General features: G+C 47.1%; 1 protein-coding gene across 4 annotated transcripts; it reads right to left on the reverse strand.

Annotated features, from left to right (window-relative positions):
• Positions 1-3,108: 3,108 nt before the first annotated feature.
• Positions 3,109-17,713, reverse strand: Pdyn (prodynorphin). Of its 4 annotated transcripts, XM_076929740.1 has the most exons (5): positions 17,197-17,713; positions 15,921-15,981; positions 6,336-6,484; positions 4,667-5,224; positions 3,109-4,258 (listed from the first exon to the last, which is right to left on the reverse strand). In XM_076929740.1, exons 3-5 carry the CDS (start codon positions 6,465-6,467, stop codon positions 4,244-4,246), a joined length of 705 nt encoding a protein of 234 aa, XP_076785855.1. In that variant the 5' UTR covers positions 6,468-6,484; positions 15,921-15,981; positions 17,197-17,713; the 3' UTR covers positions 3,109-4,243. The 4 variants fall into 4 exon arrangements, with proteins under 4 accessions (XP_076785855.1, XP_034349413.1, XP_034349408.1 ...); XM_034493522.2 differs by having other exon boundaries at positions 3,109-5,224; positions 17,197-17,699; XM_034493517.2 differs by having other exon boundaries at positions 3,109-5,224; positions 6,336-6,481; positions 17,197-17,698.
• Between the last annotated feature and the right edge of the window lie 6,013 nt (positions 17,714-23,726).

Below are 23,726 nucleotides of genomic sequence, written 5' to 3' on the forward strand. Positions count from 1 at the left end.
TGAACAGTAAAGTCAGTATTCTCTCCACTCAAGAGACTGAAAATCTGAGCCCAAAATACTCTGTGCCCTTAGAACCATATAGTCTACTCCTCATAGGCATGTCTCTTGGCAACCATGAAAGTAACCTAGAAAATGGAAGTCGAAACAATAGTATTGTGAAATCCATAATGACTAATATTTTTCATTTATTTATGTATTTATTTATGTATTTATGTATTTATTTATGTATTTATTTATTCACTTTACATCCAATCACAGCCCCCTTCCTTCCTGTTCCTTCTCACACATCTCCTCTTCCTACTTCCTCTTCTCCTCTGAGAAGGGGTCCCCCCCACCCCGGTTACCAAGCCATTCTGGCACATCAAGTCACTGCAGAACTAGGCACATCCTCTCCCACTGAGACCAGACGAGGCTGCCCAGTTAGGGGAATGGGATTCACAGTCAAGCAACAGAGTCAGGGTAAGCCTGCTCCAATTGTTGGGGGACCTGCATGAAGATCAAGCTGCACATCTGCTACGTAATATGGATGGGGGACTTAGGTCCAGCCTGTGCTTGCTCTTTGGCTGGTTGTTCAGTCTCTGGGAGCCCCAAGGGTCCAGGTTAGTTGACTCTGTGGGTGGTCGTCCTGTGGAGTCCCATATAGGGGGAATTTTAAGGGCTAGTTCTTATTCTTCAAAAATTGACAAATAGAATCATAAAGTGGTGCGAGAGGGATGTCTGGTGTCAAGCACACAGCTGTGCATATTGTAATACTCTCTTATAATTACTTAGCTCCAACTGAGAGCCATCACGCAGAGCCAGATGTCTGAAGTCTCTTGTACATTTCCCACAGCATCTGCTTGCCAGCTTTCCCTGTCCCCACCAGTCCCTCGTCTCGCTGGAGAGGGATTCGATGCTGTGCGGTCTGGCACATTCCCTACCTGCTGGGAATCATGCTCCTGTCCCCCACCCCCACGCCCTTGAACCAGCCCCTTCTCCATCCTGTTCATGGATGCTGTTCATGCTCTGACCAACCAGAGCGCCACACAAACCTATCTGTGATGACTGGAATTAGTTCATTATTGATCATAAGACCCAAATGATACTGGATAGATGCAGTAAAGCATTGGCTAGGACTACTGTGAAAACACTGCGTAGGATAGAAAACTGCATTGGCGAGCCCTCAAACTTTTGGAAGCAGCCTAAAAAATATAAGGAGGCTTCACCACTGAAGAGAAGGAGCCTCCTGATGGACAGGTCCTCAAGTCCTCAGAGAGAGAGAGCACCTTGATCCAGTTCTACCTGAAGCAAAACCATGCCAGTGTTTGCATGACATAAACCAACAAACTGCCTGTCATAGTCATAATACATTTGTTTGGAAGTGACAGAAAAGTCTTCTTAGAGAACATTCCGGGCTGGCAGATAGCAGGGTCAGGACCCAGTGGGTGAAATTGGTAGAGATGACACTCTAGCCCACCAAAGTGGAGGACGATGCTGAGAAGTGTCCATCTACAAACATGTTCAGGCAGATTTAAGTGTCTGCTTTGGACCTGGGTATGGCTGGATAAATTGAGTTCAAAGCTCAGGCCCCTTCAGACTTTCCTTTCCTGTGACCACCAAGAAAGAATATCCCTAAGAGAAGGATTTCCTGAACAGTTTTACTGTCCTTCAATTCTGCAGCACAGTTATTTTCTTTATAGCAAGTGCCATTATTTTTCCTTACTTGTTGATCCTCTAACTTGTTGAAGGAGATATATATATATATATCTCATATATCCTAAACATTCAGTAATTAATAAGCACCTAAGATAATCTCATTGCTGCCAGGCACTGCTAGCAGCTTGAGTTTTAGTCTGAGAGCCATAAGCTAAGCAGAGACAGAATGAGTCAAGTTTTACTGAGTCCTGAAATTTATGCTCTGGCCAGCTTTGGTCGAATCTCTTTCCTCTTGCCTTGGGAAAAGCAAACGCCTACAAATCTACCTTAAGAAATAGTTGACTCAGCTGTCTGGTTAGACATCAAAACCCTGTTTCCTAAAGCAATAATGTCCTGATGATTCCCAGCGATTCCTATGCCTGCAGACATGCTTGAATTACAACAGACACTTCCTATTGGTGGTCACAGGACCCAAAGAGTACCCTGAGGTGCTCAGAGAGGTCAACATAGTTGCTCACATTATAAAAACGGTAAGAAACTACAGACTTTTAAACAAAGCAGTGTGATACTTTGCCTGCTAGCAAAGTGATGAGTAAAGCCAGACACTCGGCTTCAAAGCTGGATTTCTGACATTGTAAGGACAGAGAGCATAGCATGTCCATGCTGTCTCCCTGCACTTCCAGCACCCAGCAACAGGTCCTCCAGACACAGTAGGCTTTCAATTAGCACCTCATGAAAGGAATAGAGAATGAAGGTCACACCCCTGGCCCTGTGCTTTCTGGAAAGTCACTCTAAGCAAGGGTCCTGCTGGAAGCCACATCTACAGCCATTCAGACGCTTTGACACATCCTATGTAAAGACACCTTATGTGTACCACTCAATGACAGATGTCTGTTTAGCAGAGGACAGTATATGTCTGCCACTAACACATTCATTCTTGTTAGGAACGTCTGTGACTTGTCCCAGTTTCCCTACACAGAGAGTGGCCGTGAGGCTGCAGTACCTCTCTCCGTGTCCTCCCTGTTTTGTTACCAAAATGCCCAACTTTGCCATTGTTCCTTAAGACCACATGGGAAAGGAAACTCTCACTTACTTAACCTAAGTGCTGGGAACTTTACATGTTTGATTTCATCTGACCCTCACAGGCACGCTACACACTGCCCTATTCATATTTATTTTATAGAGATAAGAAGTAAGGTCCAGAGAGGTCAATGACTTGCCCAAAGTCACAGACTCAATTTACAGATGTGAATCTGTGGAACACTCGCTGTCTTGCTTTCTGTTATTCCACACTGTGTTCTAATATGACTATAGGGACTGGAGCTGTAGCTTGGTGGTAGAGTGTTTGCCTGCCACTCAGGAGGCACCAGGTTCAATCCTCCTACACATGTGTGTCTGCTTATGTAAGTATATACGTATCATATATGCAGACACTTTCTCTGGAGACGACTCGAATATACTCATGCAAACACAGCAAGCCATCGCTTAACTTTATTTATTGTACCAGAGAAGCAGGAAACTACACAGACCTATTAAGGACTCACATGTTCCAAGTAAGTTAGATAAATGTGGTGGGGTTTTTTGTTTTTGTTTGTTTGTTTGTTTGTTAGCAGCACACAAGTCACTGTAAAACAATCTACACATTTCAGAATACACAAAAAGCTCTACAGGCTATGGCCGGTGTGTGGAGAGGGACACTCAAGATATCTTATGCAAATATGCAAATCCAGTCTGCTTCCTCTCCTGTCCAGCCCCAGCTCCTTAACCTGTCAATCTAAGTGTCTGGCTGGAGATAGGGAGAGGAGACCAAGGAGGACCTTGCCTCTGATTCTGGGTTATTTGGATCCAGCAAGTCCACTTGACCCTGAACGCCCAGTTGTTTTCTTCTTTCTCTGCTTTTATTTGGAGGCGTAGAGAATGAGGCGCACTGTAGTGTTGAAGTGGGACAGGCTCTCCTTCAGCTACTGCTTCTGGATCCCCCTTCCCAGTACCAGTGCATATGCTGGGCCAAATGGCTCAGCCAAATGGCTCTGGCTCCCGCAGCAGCCAGCTCCACTACTGAAGAACACAGCTGTGCCCAGCAGCATCAGCCCCACCCCGAGTCGGTTCCTCATGGGCTAGAAGTGTGATACTGATCACTTTTAATGAGGGTTGTGGGAACTGGCCCAAATTCTGAATTTGTTGTACAGAACAAATTAGTTTGTTTTGTTTCCCCCTTATCCCTTCAGCCTTCAGAAGGACGGGTTTTCATTATGAGCAAGGGGATTTCACTCTTGGGAAAGGCATGGCCCTAACCAGAGTCTAGGAGCTGGGCTTTTCCAGGACACATTTGAAACCACGAGGACTCTGGATGCACAGACAATTAGCATGCTAGAGGCCTGGTCTCCCTGGGGTTAGAATCCCTGTCCGTGAAAAGCCTTTTCATTTAGCCTGTGGCCTCCAGAGTAGGTTGCACAAGAGCCTCTGTGGCTGAGAACACAGTTAAGATCTTCATCTGCGTTTATCTATCTGGTTTTGTGTTTCTGCACTGTGTGTCTTCGCGGTTCACATGCAATGCTAGCACAGAGTGCTCATTTTTCTTCCAAAAGGAGCACTCGATCAGTGACGTTTAGATACCACAGACCTATAGGTACAAAAAAAAAACAAGTTTCTCTGGATTCTGGGGTGGGGAGGGGTCACAGGGACAGAGTGGTTGGGCTGATACCGAAAAGCTACCACTAGTAGTGGTAGTTTAGAGGTCTAGGGGTTTGAGCCGGACACTGGGCCTATTGGCAGGGGATCACCACTCTTCCCTGACTCTGCCTGCAAACAAGCACTGCACTCCTAGGCAGAACAGGAGCGGGGTGGCTGGGCTTAGATGTTTTCATAGGAGTGCTGAATGGATCAAGCTTTGGGACAAGCACAAGAGGATGAAGCTCTAGTATGGGAAGGGTAGGGGAGCAGACCCAACCCCATGGAGGGGAAGTGTTATGCATCAAACATCTAAATCTTCAGAATAGGTATTGGGGTTCTCCTGGGACCGAGTCACCACCTTGAACTGACGCCGCAGGAAACCACCATAGCGCTTCTGGTTGTCCCACTTCAGCTTGGGGCGAATGCGCCTCAGGAAGCCCCCGTAGCGTTTGTATAGGTCCTCATGCCCTACTTGATCCCCATCCTGGCCCCCGTCCTCGCCCCCGGCCATCTCAGAGCTCCTCTTGGGGTATTTGCGCAAAAAGCCTCCATAGCGTTTGGCTTGTTTTCCCAAGTCCTCCTCATTGAAATGGAGCGTGCCAGCCTGTGCGGTTTCATCATTCATCAGGTCAGCACCCATCAGCTCAGATTCTTTTCCGTTGCCAAACCTGCCAGAGAGAGCCCTGAACTTTTCCTCTGGGATGCTGGTAAGAAGTCGGCTTCTCTCCAGCTCCTTCAGGAGGGGCTCCACGAGCTTGATCAGTGCAGTGTAGCCTTCTTCCAGAGCAACCTCATTCTCCAAGTCATCCTTACTGCGGAGCCCAGAGGCAGACAGGGTGAGAAAAGACAAGAAGCCCCGGCATGTCTCCCACTCCTCTGAGGGTGGCACCAGGTCCTGGCACTCCAGGGAGCAAATCTGAAAGGATACAAGAACTTTATCATGTGAGAGATGAGAAATTAGACTTACAGAGGCTAGGCAGTCATCCCAAAAGCACAGGGACACAGGTGGCAAGGCCAAAAGTAGAAGCAAGATCTTCCAATTGCCCCACACATGTGCTTGCGATCTTCAAAGGGTACGGTTGCTCTCCCGACCTCTATCGGGTGAGGAGGAGGCTGCTAACACTTTGAGACAGAGAGGTTCTGAAGAGCAGAAAGAATGTGCGTGGAGAATGGGCTCAGCACACCTGAGGGGGGCGTGTGTTGGGGGTACAGGATCTACTTCATTGTGCTGTAGGGAGCATTCAGTCACCTCCATGACTATAATGATGTTGACAGTGACGGACAACACTGCAACTTGAATTCTGAAGGTCTGAGGCTGGAGTCCCCATGCTTAGCCACATAGTTTTCCTGAGAGTGAGCACGGACACACTGTGTGGTGGACACACTGTGTGTAGCTCAAGGAATACAGACCAGACAGATATTAAACACTAATCATCATGATCTCAGGGAGTCAACCCTCATTTTATAGATGAGGAAAATGAGACCCAGGAAAGAGTTCCAGAGTAAGGGAGCAAGACAGGACCGAAGGCAAGCCTGAGTGTTGTCCACCACAGCTCAGCCAACGAACACCCTGCAAGGTGCAGCATGTGAGAAAGCATGACTCAAAATATTGTCAACAAGCCAGGAGAAAAGTCTCAAGTCCTGAAGAGCCCCAGGCCCATGAAGCACATCCTGATAGTGTCAAGGGAAGAGCTTCTGCCAGGAGACTGAATTTGGAGATGCCTATCAGCCAGGAAAGAAAGCTTTGGAATGTGTACCCAACGCTTCAGACAGCAGAGCAAGCACTCCATGGTCTACATCCTGTTGCCAGGCACTTGACTGCCTGGAAACATGGTCTCTGTGCAGGCCTCAGGGAGCCATGGTAATGAAGTCTAGAATGCAGTGGGAACTAGACAACATCAGACCTTGGTACCCGGCTGTCCACAATGTGCACTGCGGCAGAGGCATAGCTGCCCAGATATGCAACCTCCCCTCTCTGGGCTCCACCCACAAATAGAATAACACGGAGAAGTCTTGCTGAGACCTACCAGAGGGTTGATGGGATTGGGCCCATCCTGAGTCCTCACTGCACACAGGGAGCACAGGGACAGGCAGTCCGCAGCAACATTAGAGGGTATCACAAGGAGGCAAGCTGCCAGCATCAGCCTGGACCACGCCATTCTGTCTCACTCGTCTGCTGGAGAGAGAGAGAGAGAGAGAGAGAGAGAGAGAGAGAAGGAAGGACAAGATGGTGAAGTGTGTCTGGAGCGGACAAGGCCGTCTCTTACTCATGTGTGGCGTAAGAGCAGCACCAGGCAGGCATTCTTCTCATCCTGTAGTCAAGGACACAGAAGCTGGGGAGGAAACATAGGAGTCAAGGCTGAGGAGTCAGGAAGGGTTGAGAGCTGAGTAATTGCCGCTTCCGGGGATCTTCTCTCTGTAGACAGCCTGTGCAATAGTTCTGTGAGGCAGGCTATGCTGTAGTCTCCACCTGACAGATGGAGAAACTGAGGCACAGAAAAATGGTTCTACTAAGCTAGGAAGCCAGTAAGTCAGGGCTTGATCTGGTCTGTCCACCTTCAAGTCACACATTGACTGCCACCAGCCTCCAGTCTGTCCCTATGTGCTGAGTCCCCAGGCTGGACGCTGGACATAAAAGCAAGCACTGTTCTGCTGTCATACACCCCTGCTCTCTCTGTTCTTCCCAAGGTCTTTGGAACCCTCCTCTTTGACTTCAGCACTGCTCCTCACTCTGACAACTGCTCAGGCCTCCATCCTTGGATTCCCTGACTATCTCATGAACTGTCCTCCCCAGTACCTTAATTCTGAGATGGTGCCCATTATGTGGAGTGAGGCTTCCCCTCTGCCTCATTGTTACGCATCCCCCCCCAGTCTGGCCCCCTCCCTAACCCCAGCATCAGACCTGAGATCTACTTTCATGGATATGCCAGGCTCTGCCTCACCCTTGCCCTTGCACATGCTGTTTCCGCTTCCTGAAGAACCTGTCCTGTCCTCTTGGTTCCTTGATTAGGTTTCACCTATCAGTAACTTGTACCTCTTCCATCACAACAGTGCACTCCCTAACTAGCTGTGTGAGCACTTTGCCCATGAAAGTGTTCACATATGCACGTATACACACACACACACACACACACACACACACACACGCACACACATGCTCCCTAGACACAGACTATCTCTTGCCCTCTCTGTAGTACTTGTCTGTGGCCTCAAACAGGCTAAGCTTGTTCCTGCCTCAGGACCCTTGTGCATTCTTTTCCTCTGTCTGGAGTATCCGGACCTCAGGTTTTCATGAGGCTTCCTTTCTTGCATTAAATAAATTAAATGGCACAGGTCCAGACAGGCTCCCACCAGCTGAAGTATCTACCTTTACCATTTCCCCAACTAGAACATTAGCTCTCAAAGGCACAGACCTTAGCTGTCTTAACCTCTTACTCTAGCATTTAAAACTCCAGCCAGCACATAGTAGGCCCTCTGTAAATAGGCCTACTATGACAGATGAGCTGATAGTTTATAAAAAGAAGTTGTCCCTTTTTGACAGTGTGAATATGGGAGGGGCTGGAGGGAAGGGACATGAAAAGGCTTAGTGGAGGGGAGGAAAACAGAAAATGATGTGACGAGTTTGCAATTAAAGCAAAAAGTTAACTTTCACGGTCGATTTTTAAAAAGATTTTAATTCTAATTATATGTCTATGTGTGTGGGGGTAGGATATATTCTATAATTTTAGGTGCCCATGGAGGCCAGCAGAAGGTGTCCTGAATCCCCCAGAGCTGGAGTGACAGGCAGTTGTGAGGTGACTGACACAGGCACTGGGAATCAGATGTGGGTTCACTCTTAACAACTGAAGCACCACTCTCACCTCATCAGACCACTCCTTAGAAGTCAAATCACTGTGTGGTTCTTGCAAGTGGAACTGTGATGCCCTGCGGACTCCTAGCCAGCTATCTGGGGGTTTCACTCTTTTCCCACCAAGACATCCTGACCTACTATCTCCAAGATAAGAAACCGTGTCCACCTTCCCTCCAGGTTCCTGAGAACTGCTCTGTTTCTTCTGATGCTTGGGGGCTTCAAAGATTCCACCCATGAGCCAAAACCCTGAAATACCTCAGGACAAGAATCCTCTCTTAAAGTACACAGCTGGCTTCCTAACCATGACCTCAGTTGCCACTATCGAGATTCTACCATCCTAAGCCCCTATAGGGGCACTGGTACCACAGAGAGCTGCCCACATCTGCCCTGAGCAGTGAATGAAGTTGGGGTGTGGGCCAACTCTGTCAACTTTCCACCTAACAGCTGCAGTTTGCCACAGAGAGCTGCCCACATCTGCCCTGAGCAGTGAATGAAGTTGGGGTGTGGGCCAACTCGGTCAACTTTCCACCTAACAGCTGCAGTTTGTAGAACAGGCTCGAATTATCAGCAGCTAAGTCTTCTATGAGTCCCAGTAACAATCCACACCAGCTCAGAGGTGAGCATGACCTGCCCACTTTAGAGATGAGAAAAACTGGTGCTTAGAAACTCGGTAACTCATCCGAGGTTATATGCAACTGTAGACCAGAAGCAGACCCATGTGCTTCTTCTGAGACTGGGCTCAACTGCTGGCACAGGGAAGCTCAAAGTGGAAAACAGAACTGTACTTATGTAGCCTGGGTATCTCGGTGTCCCTTGGGTTTCTCCTGCGTTCTATCAGATGAGAAAAACCAAAGGAAGGTCCAGGCAAGTGAATGCACCATTTACATGCAGACAAAATAAATGGCTCTTTTTTTTTCCTCTGATGCTGATCAGAGTAGCTCTGGTCTGTTATAAGATTTGAGCAATCCTTTGGAAGACTTCCCATACCAGTGAACTCTAAAATAGACCCAATTTCAACCTCTCTATAGAAAACTGATGCCAGCATCTTTTCCTCTCCCCCTTAGCTTCTGTGTGATGATATAGGTGGTGAAGTAGCTAAAGTACCTGCCATTCTGAAAAGCCCTTGAGCTAACCACATACACAACAACTTAAGGCATAAGCACCATTACCATGCCTGCTTTACAATGAGGAAGATAAGGCCTCCCAAGACTCCCCCTGGTCAAGGAAGACTGGCACTTGGTCTACTGCAGATTTTGCCTTCTTGTCCACTGATGACTTCCCAGGCTGCTCCATCTCCTTGCCCCACCCTGCAGCCTTCAGCTTCTGCCTGGTTCCGGAGCAGATCCAAGCTTATTCCCTTAAACACAATCTCCACAATAGCCAGAGGACTCTCCTGACACTCCCCTCTGACGGTGCTCCTCCCCCCCCCGCCCCCAGCTCTGTGCCAGCCTTTCAGGCTCTGAAATGCCTTCTAAAGGTCTGACTCTTCTGACCATACTCAGCATCTTTCCCAGTGCAAGAAACTTGCATTTGTGAAGTGCACACTATGCATGTCTGCTCCATCCTGTGCACAGCTTAATGTGAGACAGTCAAGATAACCCCATAAGGCTGAGACCAATATAATTCCCATAGTGGAGAGAACACGAAGGTGCAAAGAGATATGTCCACAGCTTCCTAGAAAGTACACAACACACCAGCATCTGATGTGAGTTCTCCCTGGCCTGGGCTCATCCAAGCCACTTCAATTCTGTAGCCAAGGACACACGCTGTCCCCAACCCTTGCATACAGAGTTCCCTCTGCCTTAAAGTTATCACCCATTCCTATTATGTTTTGACTTGACTAACTCCACTCATTCTTTCGAGTTCAGCCTCAGGTATCACAGCCAAGAAATCTGTATGGACATGATCCCTCCTTGATCTCCTGCAGCCACCCATGCTAGCCCCAGCACAGGATTATATCTGACTATCTGAGTCTAACACGAGAGGTGATTTTGTAAATACAAAGCTCCTTCAGTATGAGTGTGTGGGGTATTTTGACCATGAGAGGCAAGCCACAGTTGAGAAAAATATGTAAAGGAGAAACTGGAGTGATAATGCCAAGAAGGGGGCAGAGGCCAGTCCGTGCCAGCCTCATGAGCCTAGCTATAGTTTTCATTTGTTCAAAATGTCATGAGGAGACCAGACAAATTTGTATGATCGATGCATGGATGGATTGATGCATGCAGTAATGGGTGGATGGAAGGATGGATGGATGGTTGGATGGATGGATGAGTAGCTGAACAGATGAATGGATCAAACCCCAGAATGTCATCCAGAATTCAGATGAGACCAGGAGACCCATACAAGTTTGGTGAGTGAATAAACAGACATTTTAAAACTGGGAGTTTTTTAAAGTTAAAAAAAAAGAAAAGCTTAATTTCCAGCTTGTTTGGAAAAATGTCAAAGGCCTTTGAGACACTGGGCCTGCATCCTTCATTGGCCCTAGTCATGAGGGACACACACACACACACACATACACACACACACACACACACACAGAGAGAGAGAAAGAGAGAGAGAGAAAAAGAGAGAGAGAGAGAGAGAGAGAGAGAGAGAGAGAGAGAGAGAGAGAGAGAGAGAGAGAGAGACTGGGACCCCACTGTTCCTGGTGAGCACCTAACAGACACTTGTATCTGACACCATTGGATGGCCAACTCAAACAACTTAGAAAAACAGCTTGAGGTGGTGGTGGTGGGGAGAGGATTGTTCAAAGATTTTGAGGAAGGTGAGGCTCCGATCCTGCATGATCTGGCTGCAGTCCCACTGAGCTTGTTTAGTGAGGACAGTGCAGGTTCCAGATGGCCACTTCACCACCACTTGGAGAAAACCGACTTTGCTATGCATCATTTTTCTCCACTATACAGAGGGGCTAGTAACAAAGAGTGTGAGGGTTGCTTTAGGCACACTAAGCCTATGCCTGGCACACACTAGGCACTTTAAATAAGAAAATATAAAGGCAGCAGTCTGGTCTTATGTGGGCTACAAAGGAAGGGGAAAGAGGTAGAAGGACACCGAAACAGCATGTGACTGAGTATATTTTTTGTCCTGCATGGGGGCCTACTATGTGGAAGGGGTCCTGCATGGGGGCCTACTATGTGGAAGGGGTCCTTCATGGGGGCCTACTATGTGGAAGGGGTCCTGCATGAGGACCTACTATGTGGAAGGGGTCCTGCATGGGGGCCCACCATGTGGAAGGGGTCCTGCATGGGGGCCTACTATGTGGAAGGGGTCCTTCATGGGGGCCTACTATGTGGAAAGGGTACTTCATGGGGGCCTACTATGTGGAAGGGGTCCTGCATGGGAGCCCACTATGTGGAAGGGGAGCTGGTGCCCCTCATGAGCAAGCAGATCAATCCTGTGACAGCCTCTGCCTCTCAGGAGCTACAACTACCAAGTTTATGCAGATTAGCTCAGAATCCCTAGAGGTAATAATGTTTGTAAGAGCTTTGTGGAGAAGGGAGTCTGAGTTCTCTTGACTTGTGAACAGATGGCCCAGCTTATCAGCTCGGTCCCTGACCCCCTGACCGGTCCCTGACCCCCTGACCGTGTCTTTACACTCTGGCCTTGAGACCACTCTCCTCTTACTTCCTCCTTCTTGTGAACACACACTCCTGAAAAGAAGCTGTATTTACAGACTGATTAACCCATTAGAAGTTCAGCACTGTGAAGAGACTGGACTGTTAACTGTATGGAAGTTAATTTTCTTACCTTGAGCTAGCTTCAGCCCCCAGAACAACCATCCCTTTCCCACCTCTGTGTCAGAGCTAATATTCTGTGACTAATAGATTTTAAAAAGACCCATCAGAATCTATTGTCTTAGCAGACACATTGGCTTCCAACCCAAGAGCTAAGAATGTCATCAGAAAGCCTATAGAAACGCTTCCCCTATCCTCCTGTACCGGCCTCTCAGATGTACCCACCAATGTATTTCAAACTTGACTTGATTTGTGTCTTTCTTTGTTCCATAAAATGATAAAAATTCATGAAACTGCTTCTACATCAGAACTTGGAATTTTCATCTGTGTTCCCACTTAAAACGTATTCCAGAATAAACTTTCTCTTATACTCTTTAAGATGAGAGCTGTGGTTTTCTAGGTTTTTTTTGTTTGGTTGTTTGTTTGGTGTTTGTTTGTTGTCGTTGACACCTTTAAAGGATTTACAAATTGCTGAGCGATGTTGGTGGCTTCTGAGTCAGGGTGGGGCAGGGATTTCTACCTTTTCACTGGGGAAACGTCTGTGAGGGACAGAGCTAGGAAGAGTACTGTCTCCCTCTGAAGCAAACTGAGGAGTAAGCAGCTTTTTAGCCTTCAATGGATTTTGTGAAGTAGGAAGGTGAGCATGAGGTAAGGTGACCCCGGCGGGGTAAGCTGGAGCTCTCCCAGATGAAGCCTCTTCACTTGGCACTTCACAAAATGTGTCCTTGGCTACACTCAGGACACACGTGATAGCACAGTGGGGAAAGACAGGTGGAGGGAAGAGGTTTGACCATCCTAACAAACAGAAAGGGGTAATCTGCACATACCTTACACCATAATCACATGGCCCAAATATTTTTTTTCCATTCACAGATATATTCCACAGGTTTCTATGGGTTCCATTTATCTGGAGGATCCTGGCTCCACTGACAGCTGTCCACAGGTGTCTACGTGCCACAAAGCATCATTAACTTCTGAAACAAGGGCTCTGTGGCCCACAAAGCCAAAAGTGTTTACTGTCTGACCCTTCTCCAAGGAAGTATGCCGAGCCCACTTCATTTGACCTACTGATAGTTTTCAGCTAATTTTTCTGGGTCTCCAGACATATTATTTAATAATATCTAATAATAATCTCCCGACAGGATGCCAGGTGAGTTCACTGCAGTAAAGGCAGGTTATATCCTGCACCTGACAAGTTCAGAGCTAGTGCTGGTGGCAGGATGCATTGAGGAAGAGAAAAGTCACCATCACCTGGAACTTTAATACTCCCTGAGAGGTCAAGCCACAGGCTCCTCCGACAGCCCATAACCCTCTCTCCACGCGCCTCCAGACAATGTCTGTTAAAGGACCAGCACACAGTAGTAACTGTTTTCCCTCTTGATCCAGAGTTCCTTGAAAGAGTTGATTTTGTTTTGATTTGATTTTGCCCTCTCCCCTGCTCAGAGACATTTCTACTGTAGTCAGCCAAGGCTCTAGAGGCAGCAAGCATTTTTATTTGAAAAGCCAGGGCTGAATAATAATAGCATGATTTAACATCACAATTATCTCTGGGAGCAATGTATGCATATGATTATTCCTATTTGGAGGAAGAGGAAATAGAGAAAGGTAAGGATGAAGTCACTAGCTTAAGGTCACACAATGAGTCAGGACTCCAGCTCTCACACCCACCTTGACACACACCATTGTTTCTGTGACTCTCTAGTGACAACTACCCTAGAATCTATCAAAGGCTGTGCCACTGCTCTGTGCCAGGCAAGATATCTCCAGATGGCTCCTCAAGACAGGGTATCAGTAAAGGTTTAAGCCCTGGGGGAAAACTGTGGGCAGAGAGAAACAGCACCCCCTAGTGGCAGGGCTGGAATTCACAGCATCTCCTACCTGGGGGCCAAATGCTTTACATCTTTTATATGAATTACCTTCACCAGTGATCTGGGCACTATCGTTCCCACTTAGATGGGAATACAGTGGATCAGAGAGATAGGAACTAGGCACAGAATTGATATGCCGACTACACAAAGTGTTCGGAGGTATAAGGGCACATGGCATGTTCTGTGGGCTATCCCCAAGACTTTCATGCACCCCTGAAAATGAAACAATTTCAGGACTTTTCACCTCACTGGAAAGCAGCAAGTTCATTTTGGTGGGTTCCCAAGGGGCTGGCAAAGGAAGGCTCTGAAACTTGGAAGTGCTCTTTCTTGAGATCTGATCACTCATAGAGCCTGGATGATCGGTTTGCAGAGTGGCCTGGGTCCTGAACAGAAAATGAGCCAACCTATTGTTCAGCAAGTATCAAAGCGTAGACATAGGAGCAGGTCTTACCCAAAGGTCATCATCATATTTGAGTGCAGAGACAGATAGAAGCACAGTCTTGCCATCCCGGCTGCCATGCTCAGGGTCTCAGTGATAGCACTAGCTGCAGTTTTAGAGGAATGTTTCTCATCTGTCAGATTTGTAAGAAATCCCCTCCCTTATTGTCATTTGGAACAGTTATAAGGAGAAAGACAAAAGGAAAATGAGACGGGGGGGGGGGGAGAGAGAGAGAGAGAGAGAGAGAGAGAGAGAGAGAGAGAGAGAGAGAGATACAGAGTCAGAGTCAGAGACAGAGACAGAGAGAGGCAGAGAGAGGAAAGGGATGTGGTGGGGGCGGGGCAGGAGCAGTGAAGATGGGGGTGGGTGGGTGAATGAGAAAGAGAGGGGAAGGGCAAAGAAGACAAATGCAAATGCCAATGTGGTGTCCTGCTTCTCTCCCAGTCTGCCCCTTGAGCTACTTAACTGCTCTGTAAGCCTTTATCAAGTTAAATAGAATAAAACTGGGGGCAAAGGCAGTTGAAGCCACTGTGGACACATTACTCCCCGTGAGTACATCTGCAGCTAGCGGCTAAGCATTCTGGCCAGTGGACTTCTGGGGGTGGGGTGAGGGAACTCCTGAGCACGCCACCTGCCGCACAGATATGACCACTGTGCTCCTGTGGGAATAAGGACTGGGATCCAGGCTGAGCTGCAAAGGACTTGGGGACACAGCGCAGTAGATGTTACCATCTCCCCCTGCTGTGGTCAGCTGTGAGTCGGTTAGGTTGTTTTAGCATCTTGTCAGACCCAGTAAGATCTGTCAATCACTTATCAGCCAAGAGGAGCACACTGGTGAGAGAGAGCATCTGCTGACCACACCTTCTCAGAAATGCACTGAAACCAAAGCAGCAATGGCCAACTCCTCAGAGAATGAGGGAGAGATCTAATCAACAGAAAAGTTGTGCTAGGATGACTGGAGGTGGGGCAGAATGTCAGCGAGGGACTTCATTGTTCAGGGGCTGGGGAGGGGGGTGGAGAGCAGCAGATAAAGCTATGGCGTCATCTGTAGGAGTGGGGTAAGAAACACTGGCCCCAGATATATTTGACTTTAGTCAGGGTTCCTCAGAAGAGCGCACAGCAGGAAGTGATGAGATGACTGACGATGTCTTATAAGAGAGGGGAGGGGTTCATTTTGAAGCCTGCCATTTTGAGTCATCAGAGAGGTGGCCATAATAGCATTTACTGAGTGCCTACAAAATGCCAGGTGCCTACAGCCTGCCATAAGAGCCTCATAATGACATGGGGGAGAAGACATTATTATTATCTTCACTATATTGGTGAGGAAGGAGATTAAGACCCGAAAAGGGAAAGCTATCGTTGCAAAGTTACATGCAGCAAATAAAAGATGACTATTGGGTTTGAACTCAACACAGGTTCAGGTGTGGTCACACACAGTTAGGCAATACATGGAAAATTCTTGAGGTAATGCTCCAGAAGTCCTGAGAATTATCATACCCTTCCATATGTTTTCTCAAACAACCCAGACCCAACCACTTGAGTAGCCTACTGCGTCAAAACAGTGGATTCTACCACACAGCGTCTGTGGAACTGCTGTGACACCACACTCGCAGCTGCCAGCTACTCCTGGAGACAAGAAGAGTCACCTGCCACCCATCACACTTAGCACAATGAGGACAAAGCAGTGGGCTCAGGATTGTGTCAATACACACATAACTCACCCTGCTGGGGCTGCTTCAAGAGCTCCCCCCACGCAGATCTCAAAGCCTAGGGATGAATGACCTGCAAAAACAGAACAAAAGACAAAGTGGGGTGGGATGGGAGCACCAGTGAGGGAAGCAGGGGAGGAGGGTGAGCAGAGCGTAGGAGTGAAGCCCCCATGACAAGGAACAGAAAAGGACTGACAATCGGAAAGGTTTTGCAACAGATCTTGACAGCAATGCCTGTCAGATTAGAAAGATATCAGTGTGTATTTCACCAACCCATGGCAGAGGATGATAATGAAGGTTTGCTATCTGTGGGAGGGTACTTGAAACCAGATCTAATAACCTAAAGAGCTCAGAGGCTTTATTAAGGGATACTTGTAAATCTTGAGAGGTTCTCAGAAAAAAAAAATCCAGGGAAAAGTAACAAGACACAGAATTTACTGCTCAGTCATGGAGTCATCTACAGTCGCCTTCTCTGAAGCTCGCCAGCTTTTTGCTGATGTCAAACTCTGCGGTTCCACAATACTTTCTTTAAGCACGGGCATTGCTATCAGAGAGCCTAGCCCATGGCTTTCCTCAAGCGAGCTTCCTGCAGCCTAACTTAGCTGCCTCCAGCAGCAATGTGGCTGTGATTTACAGAAAAGCAACAAGTCCTTTCAAAGTAAAATTGGCAAGGGAAGTCCTCCTCAGACTGGGTATCCAGCTCTTGCATTCCTTCCTAGTTCCCCTTCAACCAAACAACCCCGGACTTCGTTCTGAGTGAAATCAAAAGAAGCCACTCAAATCAGCACCTTGTCAGTGATTAAATGTGATTCAAAAAGGGTAAAAAGGACAGCACTTATTTGTACATTCATTGATGGTGTCGATTGGTATTTGGCAAATGCGGAGTCCTGAACCTCGTTAATGTTCCCAACCCATGTAATCTAAGTCCAGTGAGAACGTTGACCTTTAAGATCAGGCTAATTAGAGAAACCTCTTGGTCTTCCACCCAGGCTGCTCCCTTCTCCTCAGACTCTGAAAACTAGCGTGGGGACTGCTGCGTGGCAGAGCCGAAGCGCCGCTAGCACCTGTGGAAGCCAGGACTGTTCAGGGCATGGGTTCCAGAGGACAGGCATCTCTTTGGACTCCCTGAGCAGGCTTTTGTAAACTAGCCTTGAAACTATGATTTCCTGTGCTGAGTAACCAGAACCAAACCTACCCCCCACCCCCAAGCTTGCACTGGGTCCCCTGCATAGTAGCATCAGGAGCACATGCATAAAGCCAGAGTATCTGAGCTCCCTGCGGATCTTACCTGCTTACTGCTTTGTCCCTGGCAGGCTTCTGATCAGGTGGTAGGGTGGCCGATCCAAGATCCAGAAGGCACCCTAACTCTAGCTCAGAGAAGTGCCACAGAGGAAGCGGTGAGGGCTACCAAATCCCCTTCTGGCAGTTCTGGAGCCTTACTCCCCTTTTATAGATGAGAGTCTCCCCCTGTCGCTCAGCCCTCTCAGCGCTCGCTCACAGAGCACAGGCTGCCAGGAGCCAATGGGGGAGTGGCAGAGCAGTCAGAGCTCAGACCCCCGGGTCCTTCCACTCAGCTCCCTGGGCCTGAGTGAGACACAATAGCTGCTCCCGGTGAGGTGATGTGGAGGAGGAAGCTTCGCGCAGCCCGGGGGCGGATTCTCTGTGTAGTGCTGTTTGTCACTTCAGATTCGGCCACTTTTCAGCATTTCCAGGAGAGTGTCACAGGAAAACAGAGACAAAGGTGGGGGAAAGGCAGAGATAGGAGGAGACAGAGAGAGATGGAGAGACGCAGAGAGTCCAATAGAAAGGCAAAAAGAAAGTTGAGAAACAGAGAGAGGCAATGTCTGAGGCACAAAGAAGCGTAGACAAAGTAAGAGGAAAAGAGAAGGGACCATGGACACACAGGCTATCAAAGATCAGCAGATAGAGGTGAACAGGGAGTCAGAGGAGGAGCAATGCCGGCACAGAAACCAAGGCTGTCTCAAAATATAGGGACCAAAGGATGTGCTGGAGAGTCCAAAGCAGTTTTTGGTTATGGAAGAACAGTCAGCTCCACATTGGCAGGGACGCACGCACACACACGCTGGCATGCGTGTGAGTGTGCATTTGCCCGAGAGTGGCACGTGACTTGGGCACCTGTCTGAGTTGATTCCAGGCACTGCCCTTCCTCACAACCAGGGGCTGCCATTCAATTTTCGGTTTTCTCTGGCAACAACATGGACTAAAGAGCATGAGATTTTCCTCAGAACAGCGGCTCTGACATGCCTTTGTGTGGCTCTGGGTGGGAGCACATCTGCCTTGGGTGAACCCTCCACCGAGCTGTGAGCAGCCTGAAGGTTCTGGATGGCTGCAAACACCTCCCAGAATGCCCCTGTCTCTGAGTTTGGAAGAAAGCATGCTTCTCTCTGTAGTCAGCAGCAGAGCCTTTCACCTTGGCTGGGAGAGTGTCAGAGGCTGGCTGGGCAGTCCGTGTCATGAACACCTGGGTTGCAACCAGGCAGTGAGCAAAGATGTCAACTTTAATCCTCATGTCCTGGCCAGGTGCAGCAGCCGAGGCTGGAGAGCTGAGAAACTGGCCACAGAACCCAGCAAGTCATCATCCAGGCCCAGATGGATCTGGTTCTAACCATCTACTGGATAAATGCCCACCCTGAGGACTTGACTCTACAGTATCCATTTCTGAGACTTGGTCTGCTTGCCTGAACAAGGTAGACGAAAGCTATAGCTAATAACGCTGGATATGTCAGCTTGATCTCTGCCTCTGCCACTCATCAGTGCAGAGCCCTAAGCCAAGTTAGTGGGTTTGGCCTCAGTTTGCTCAATCTGTAGAGTGGGGGAGAGAGCCCCACTGGGCTCTTGGCCTAGCAAAAGGAGGAAATGCCAAGAGCATTTGCCACAGCCAGCACATGGCTGGAACTTGCCTGCAGCTGTCCTTGAGGTAATGGTGATTAAGTCATCATGTTCTGATGCACCAGCCACACTTTGCCTTTCTCTGGAGCATCATCCTCTTCCTGCTGCTGGGTCATTGCATGCTCTCATACAACTAGGATGACAGATGGGGCAATTTAATGAGTTCCTGATACATCACAGACATTGCCACTTGTTTCACTGTGGTGGGTTTGTCAGCCTGCAGCTTTGCATGATTAAGCTGCAGAGTGTGGTGTAGTACCAGCCATGCAGGGCGAGTGGGACAGTCCCAGCTAGCCATGTCCCTCTGGCCTTGACTCCAGGGCCCTGCCTTCTCATCTCTACCCTAAGCTCTCCTTCTGCAGGATTCCTAGCCCAAGGTAAATGCGTGCTGACGCTGACAAGCAGAAATAGCTTCCAGGCGCTTGTACGGCATCTGGTGGCTGGGTCTCAGGCTGTCTTCCTACTTGCCAAGCTGGAGGAGCTCCTGAGCATCTCTCTAGTCACTGTCACCCAGGGATCTCGCATCAAAAATGGACTGTTCATCCTCATGCCATTCGCTCCCAATTTCCTTACTTCCCTGTCTCTGCCTCCTAATTTCTACCTCCATAAGCTCTCGGCAATAACCTTAGGATAGACAGATGCTGTAAGAGACGAGGTGGAGTCACTCCCAGAGCTGGAAGTCAGCAGGCAATGGGAGAGAAGTGAAAACACATTATAAGGAGAGTGCAGTGAGGCAGAGATGTGCAGTGTTGAGTAGCCTTCACCTGAGTCTACTGGAGCCTTGAACGCAAATACTTCAGGCATTTATTTTTTGTCTCTATTTGTAATGTCCTCTAAACACACACACACTTTTAAACACCACACACACATACCTCTAAACACACACATACCTTTAAGCACTATACACACAGAGATATACACACACACAGATGCATGAACACACACGCGTGCACACACTCATGCATGCAAACACACAAATATTGTGCACAAAAACAGAATTGCTGCCCACACATGCAGGAGAAGGCTAGAAAAAGACTCTCCTTATCCCTGGAAAACCCTAACACAAAGTTTCTCCTTCCCTTAGGCTAGGACACCCCTCCCACTTGGGGTCCTAATGCAGGTGTCTGAGCATCATCAAATGATAATAGGAAGCAGGGCCCACTAGACTGCCGTGTGTGCTTACTGTAGTCATCACAACTGACGGGTAGGTACCTCATTTAGATGCACAGATGTCCAAGTCATTCTCAGAAGACAGGAATATAGGACCAGTTTTGTCTAGCTGTCAGGACTAATTCCTGAGTTCTCTTATGCTCCTTGCCAGCCTGTCCTCGGTGAATGATGACCTTTGTTTCAGAACTTAAAGTGGACAAAAATCAAAGAGTAAAGGGAAGGAAATACTTGAAACAATTGGAGCCCCCAAATCTTGTTGTTAGGAAGGTTTCAGGAAGATCATGTTAGGAAATAGAAAGTAGGGGCTGGAGAAATGGCTCAGCGGTTAAGAGCACTGACTACTCTTCCAGAGGTCCTGAGTTCAACTCCCAGCAACCACATGGTGGCTCACAACCATCTGTAATGGGATCTGATGCCCTCTTCTGGTCTGTCTAAAGACAGCTATAATATATATATTTATATTTTAAAGGAAATAGTAAAGAGAATTAAAGCCAGCTCTTATGCTCTCCACTGTGGTAAAGTCCCCTCATCTTTCAATAGTCCTGTGATTAGCTGTGTCCCTTACCTTCTGCGTGCAGACTAAGAAACAGGCTGAGAGAAGGCACACAACCACGTTAGAATAAAGCAATCTAAAGATGTGAAAAAATGATGAAAACTTTAAAACACTGAAGGAAAAAATAGAAAAAATCACTTGAAGATAAAAAAGACTTCCCGTGACCGTGGATTGGATGAATTATATGTGGAAATAGCTATCTCACCAAACGCAATGCTCATTAGAACCCAATGCTTCACAGAACACAAAACATGTTAAAATCCTTATAAAAGCACAAAAGACACTGATAGTCAACGCAGTCCTACATGAAAAGAATATTGCTTGTCAGAATCACTATTCCTGACTTCCATATGTACATGGTATTGGCACAAAGCCAACAAGTAAACCAGTGAAATCCAACACAGATACAAATTCATGTAGCTACAGCTACCTAATCTTTGACAAAGATGCAAAAAATTTATACATTGGAGAAAAGATAACACTTTGAACAAACGGTAATGGAAAAAATGGATAACCACACACAAGAGAATGAAAGAGTCTTACCTTTTACCCTGTGCAAAAATCAACTTCGAATGGATCAAAGACCTAAACATAAGGCCTGCAATTCTGAAACTTACAGAAAAAGTAAGAAAATGTATTAGTTCCTTTTTGTTAAAATGTATTAGTTCCTTTTTGTTAAAATGTATTAGTTCCTTTTGGTTACAGTGATAAAATACTGTCTTCGTTAGGGTTTTACTGCTATGAGCAGACGCTATGACCATTGCAACTCTTATAAGGACAACATTTAATTGGGGCTGGCTTACAGGTTTAGAGGTTCACTCTGTTATCATCAAGGCCAGAACACGGTAGCACCAAGACAGGCATGTCACAGGAGGAGCTGAAAGCTCAACATGTTCCAAAGGCAAACAGGAAAAGATTCACTTTCAGGCAGCTAGGATGAGGGTCTTAAAGGCCACGCCTACAGTGACACACTTTCTCCAACAAGGCCACACCTCCCTGGGCCAAGCATATTCAAACCACCACAAATACCAAGACCAAGGATGCTTAAAGAATATAGAGTTTATTTGGGCCTTTGGTTTCAGAGTCCATCACAGGAAGGAGACATAGGAGCAATCAGCAGGGATGCAGCAGAAGCCAGAAGTTGAGAGATCACATCAATGAATGTAGGCAGAAAGCAGGGTATAGGGAGAAGCAAATTGGAAATAGGTAAGACTATATAATTCAAAGGCCCACACCCAGTGATTTACTTCTTCCAGCATGGCCACACCTCCTATCCCCCCCCCAACAACACCATAAGCTGAGGAACAAGTTTTTAAATACTCCAGCTTATGAAGGAGATTTCTCATTCAAACCATCATTCTCCTATTTGCCCCCATAGGCTCATAGCGATTAAATTGCATTTACTGTAATTTCAAAGGTCCCCGTAGTCTTTTATACAGTCTCCAACACTGTTTACAAATAACAAAGCCCAAAGTCTTTTCTGAGACTCAAAACAATCTCTTAAATTGTAATAGTAAAAATGCAAATTATGTATTTCCTCCATATAATGGCATGGACCATACATTCTGAACAGAGGAATGGGATCATGGAGAGGGAACACTGCCCCACAGAAAAACCTAAACCCAGCAGGGCAAACACCAAACCCTGTGGCTCCACATCTGATGTCTAAACATTAGTTTTAAAGGTGCTTAGATGGCACTGGCCCTCCAGGTTCACTGACTGCAATATACATCTCTCTCTTGGGGTGATTCCACTCCCTGTACACTGATCTCCTTGGCAGGGTGTCCATGGCTCTGGCATCTCCAATATCTTGGGGTTTCCACCAAAACCCAGGCTTTATATTCACAGTTTTGCACGATGGCTTCTTACAACCTTTTCCCCTCTCGAGGCCTTCATGCAGCGACTCCCCTGCCACTGCCTGGACACAATATCTCTCTGTAGCCATGGACGAAGAACCCAAGACCCCTCATCCTTATATCCTTTACACCTATAGAACCAGCATCACAGGATGACACTACCAAGTTAACTGCCGACTTGGGGTGGACACTTTCGATTGTAGTCGTACAGCTTTTGTTTGTTGCTAAGCTTCCCACTTGGGAAAGAGAACTAATATGGTTCAAAGGGTGTTTTCAGAGACGTGAGGGATGCAGGAGTGAAAGGGTCATGCTTTTATTTTACATGCATGAGTGTTTTGCCTGCATGTCATCATGTATGTGTACTACCATCATACCTGATGCTGTTGGGTGACAGAAGAAGCTGGTTCCCCTGGGACTGGAGTTAAAGATGGTTGTGAGCCACTTTGTTGGGTTCTAGGAACCAAATTCAATTGCCTTTAACAACCAAGGCATCTCTCTAGCCATCTTGCCTGCTCCCATACTTTTCTTCTATCTCCCAGGACCACATGCCCAGGGACGGCACCACCCACAGTATGTTGTTCTCTTCTATATCAAGTTAATCAAGAAAATTCCCCACAGACTTGACTACAAGTCAATCTGATGAGGGCATTTTCTCGATTGAGGCTCTTTCTTCCTAGATGGAAATACTTGTGTCAAGTTGAAGAAGAATAACCAGAACAAAAAACAATGCTTTATGATATAGACATATGAATAGACTTCATCTGATCAATAAGGAAATAATGCTGATAATAGACAATGAGACCTCACGGGATTAAAAAGCTTCTGTATAGCAAAGGAGAGTTTAATCAAGTGAAGACATAGCCTACAGTATAGGAAAAAATGACAGGTATACCTCTGACAGAAGATTAATATTTAAAATATACAAAGAACTCAAAAAGCTAAACAAGAAAACAACTCAATTTATTAGGCTAATGAAATGAACAGATTCTGCAACCAATGACATATAGTCACTAAACATGAAAATTGTTTAACCTCACAAGCAGCCAGAGAAAGACAAGTTAAAGCTATATTGAGATTCTCTCACAAGTCGGTCAATAACAACACTAGAGAGGATGTAAACAAAGGGACCCCCATGCACTGATCATCAGAATGTGAACTAGCACAGCTGCTACAGAAGTCTACATGGGAGTCTTCAAAGAGCTAAATAGTTCTTCCACGTGACCCAGCTGTACCCCTCCTACTTACCCGAAGGCTTCTCAAGTCAAAATGACAGAGACACTTGCACAGTGATGTTGTCACAGCACGATTCACAAAGGCTGAATTGTGGAG

This window comes from Arvicanthis niloticus, chromosome 2 (assembly GCF_011762505.2).
Source record: "Arvicanthis niloticus isolate mArvNil1 chromosome 2, mArvNil1.pat.X, whole genome shotgun sequence".
Classification (NCBI taxonomy): Eukaryota; Metazoa; Chordata; class Mammalia; order Rodentia; family Muridae; genus Arvicanthis; species Arvicanthis niloticus.

What these genes read in the sequence shown, in the direction of transcription:
- Pdyn (XM_034493525.2), bottom strand. Translation starts at nt 6,467, where the DNA reads ATGGCGTGGTCCAGGCTGATGCTGGCAGCTTGCCTCCTTGTGATACCC. An exon ending in CCAATCCCATCAACCCTCTG is followed by an intron (nt 5,225 to 6,335) that starts GTAGGTCTCAGC and finishes GTATCCTTTCAG; the next exon opens with ATTTGCTCCCTGGAGTGCCA.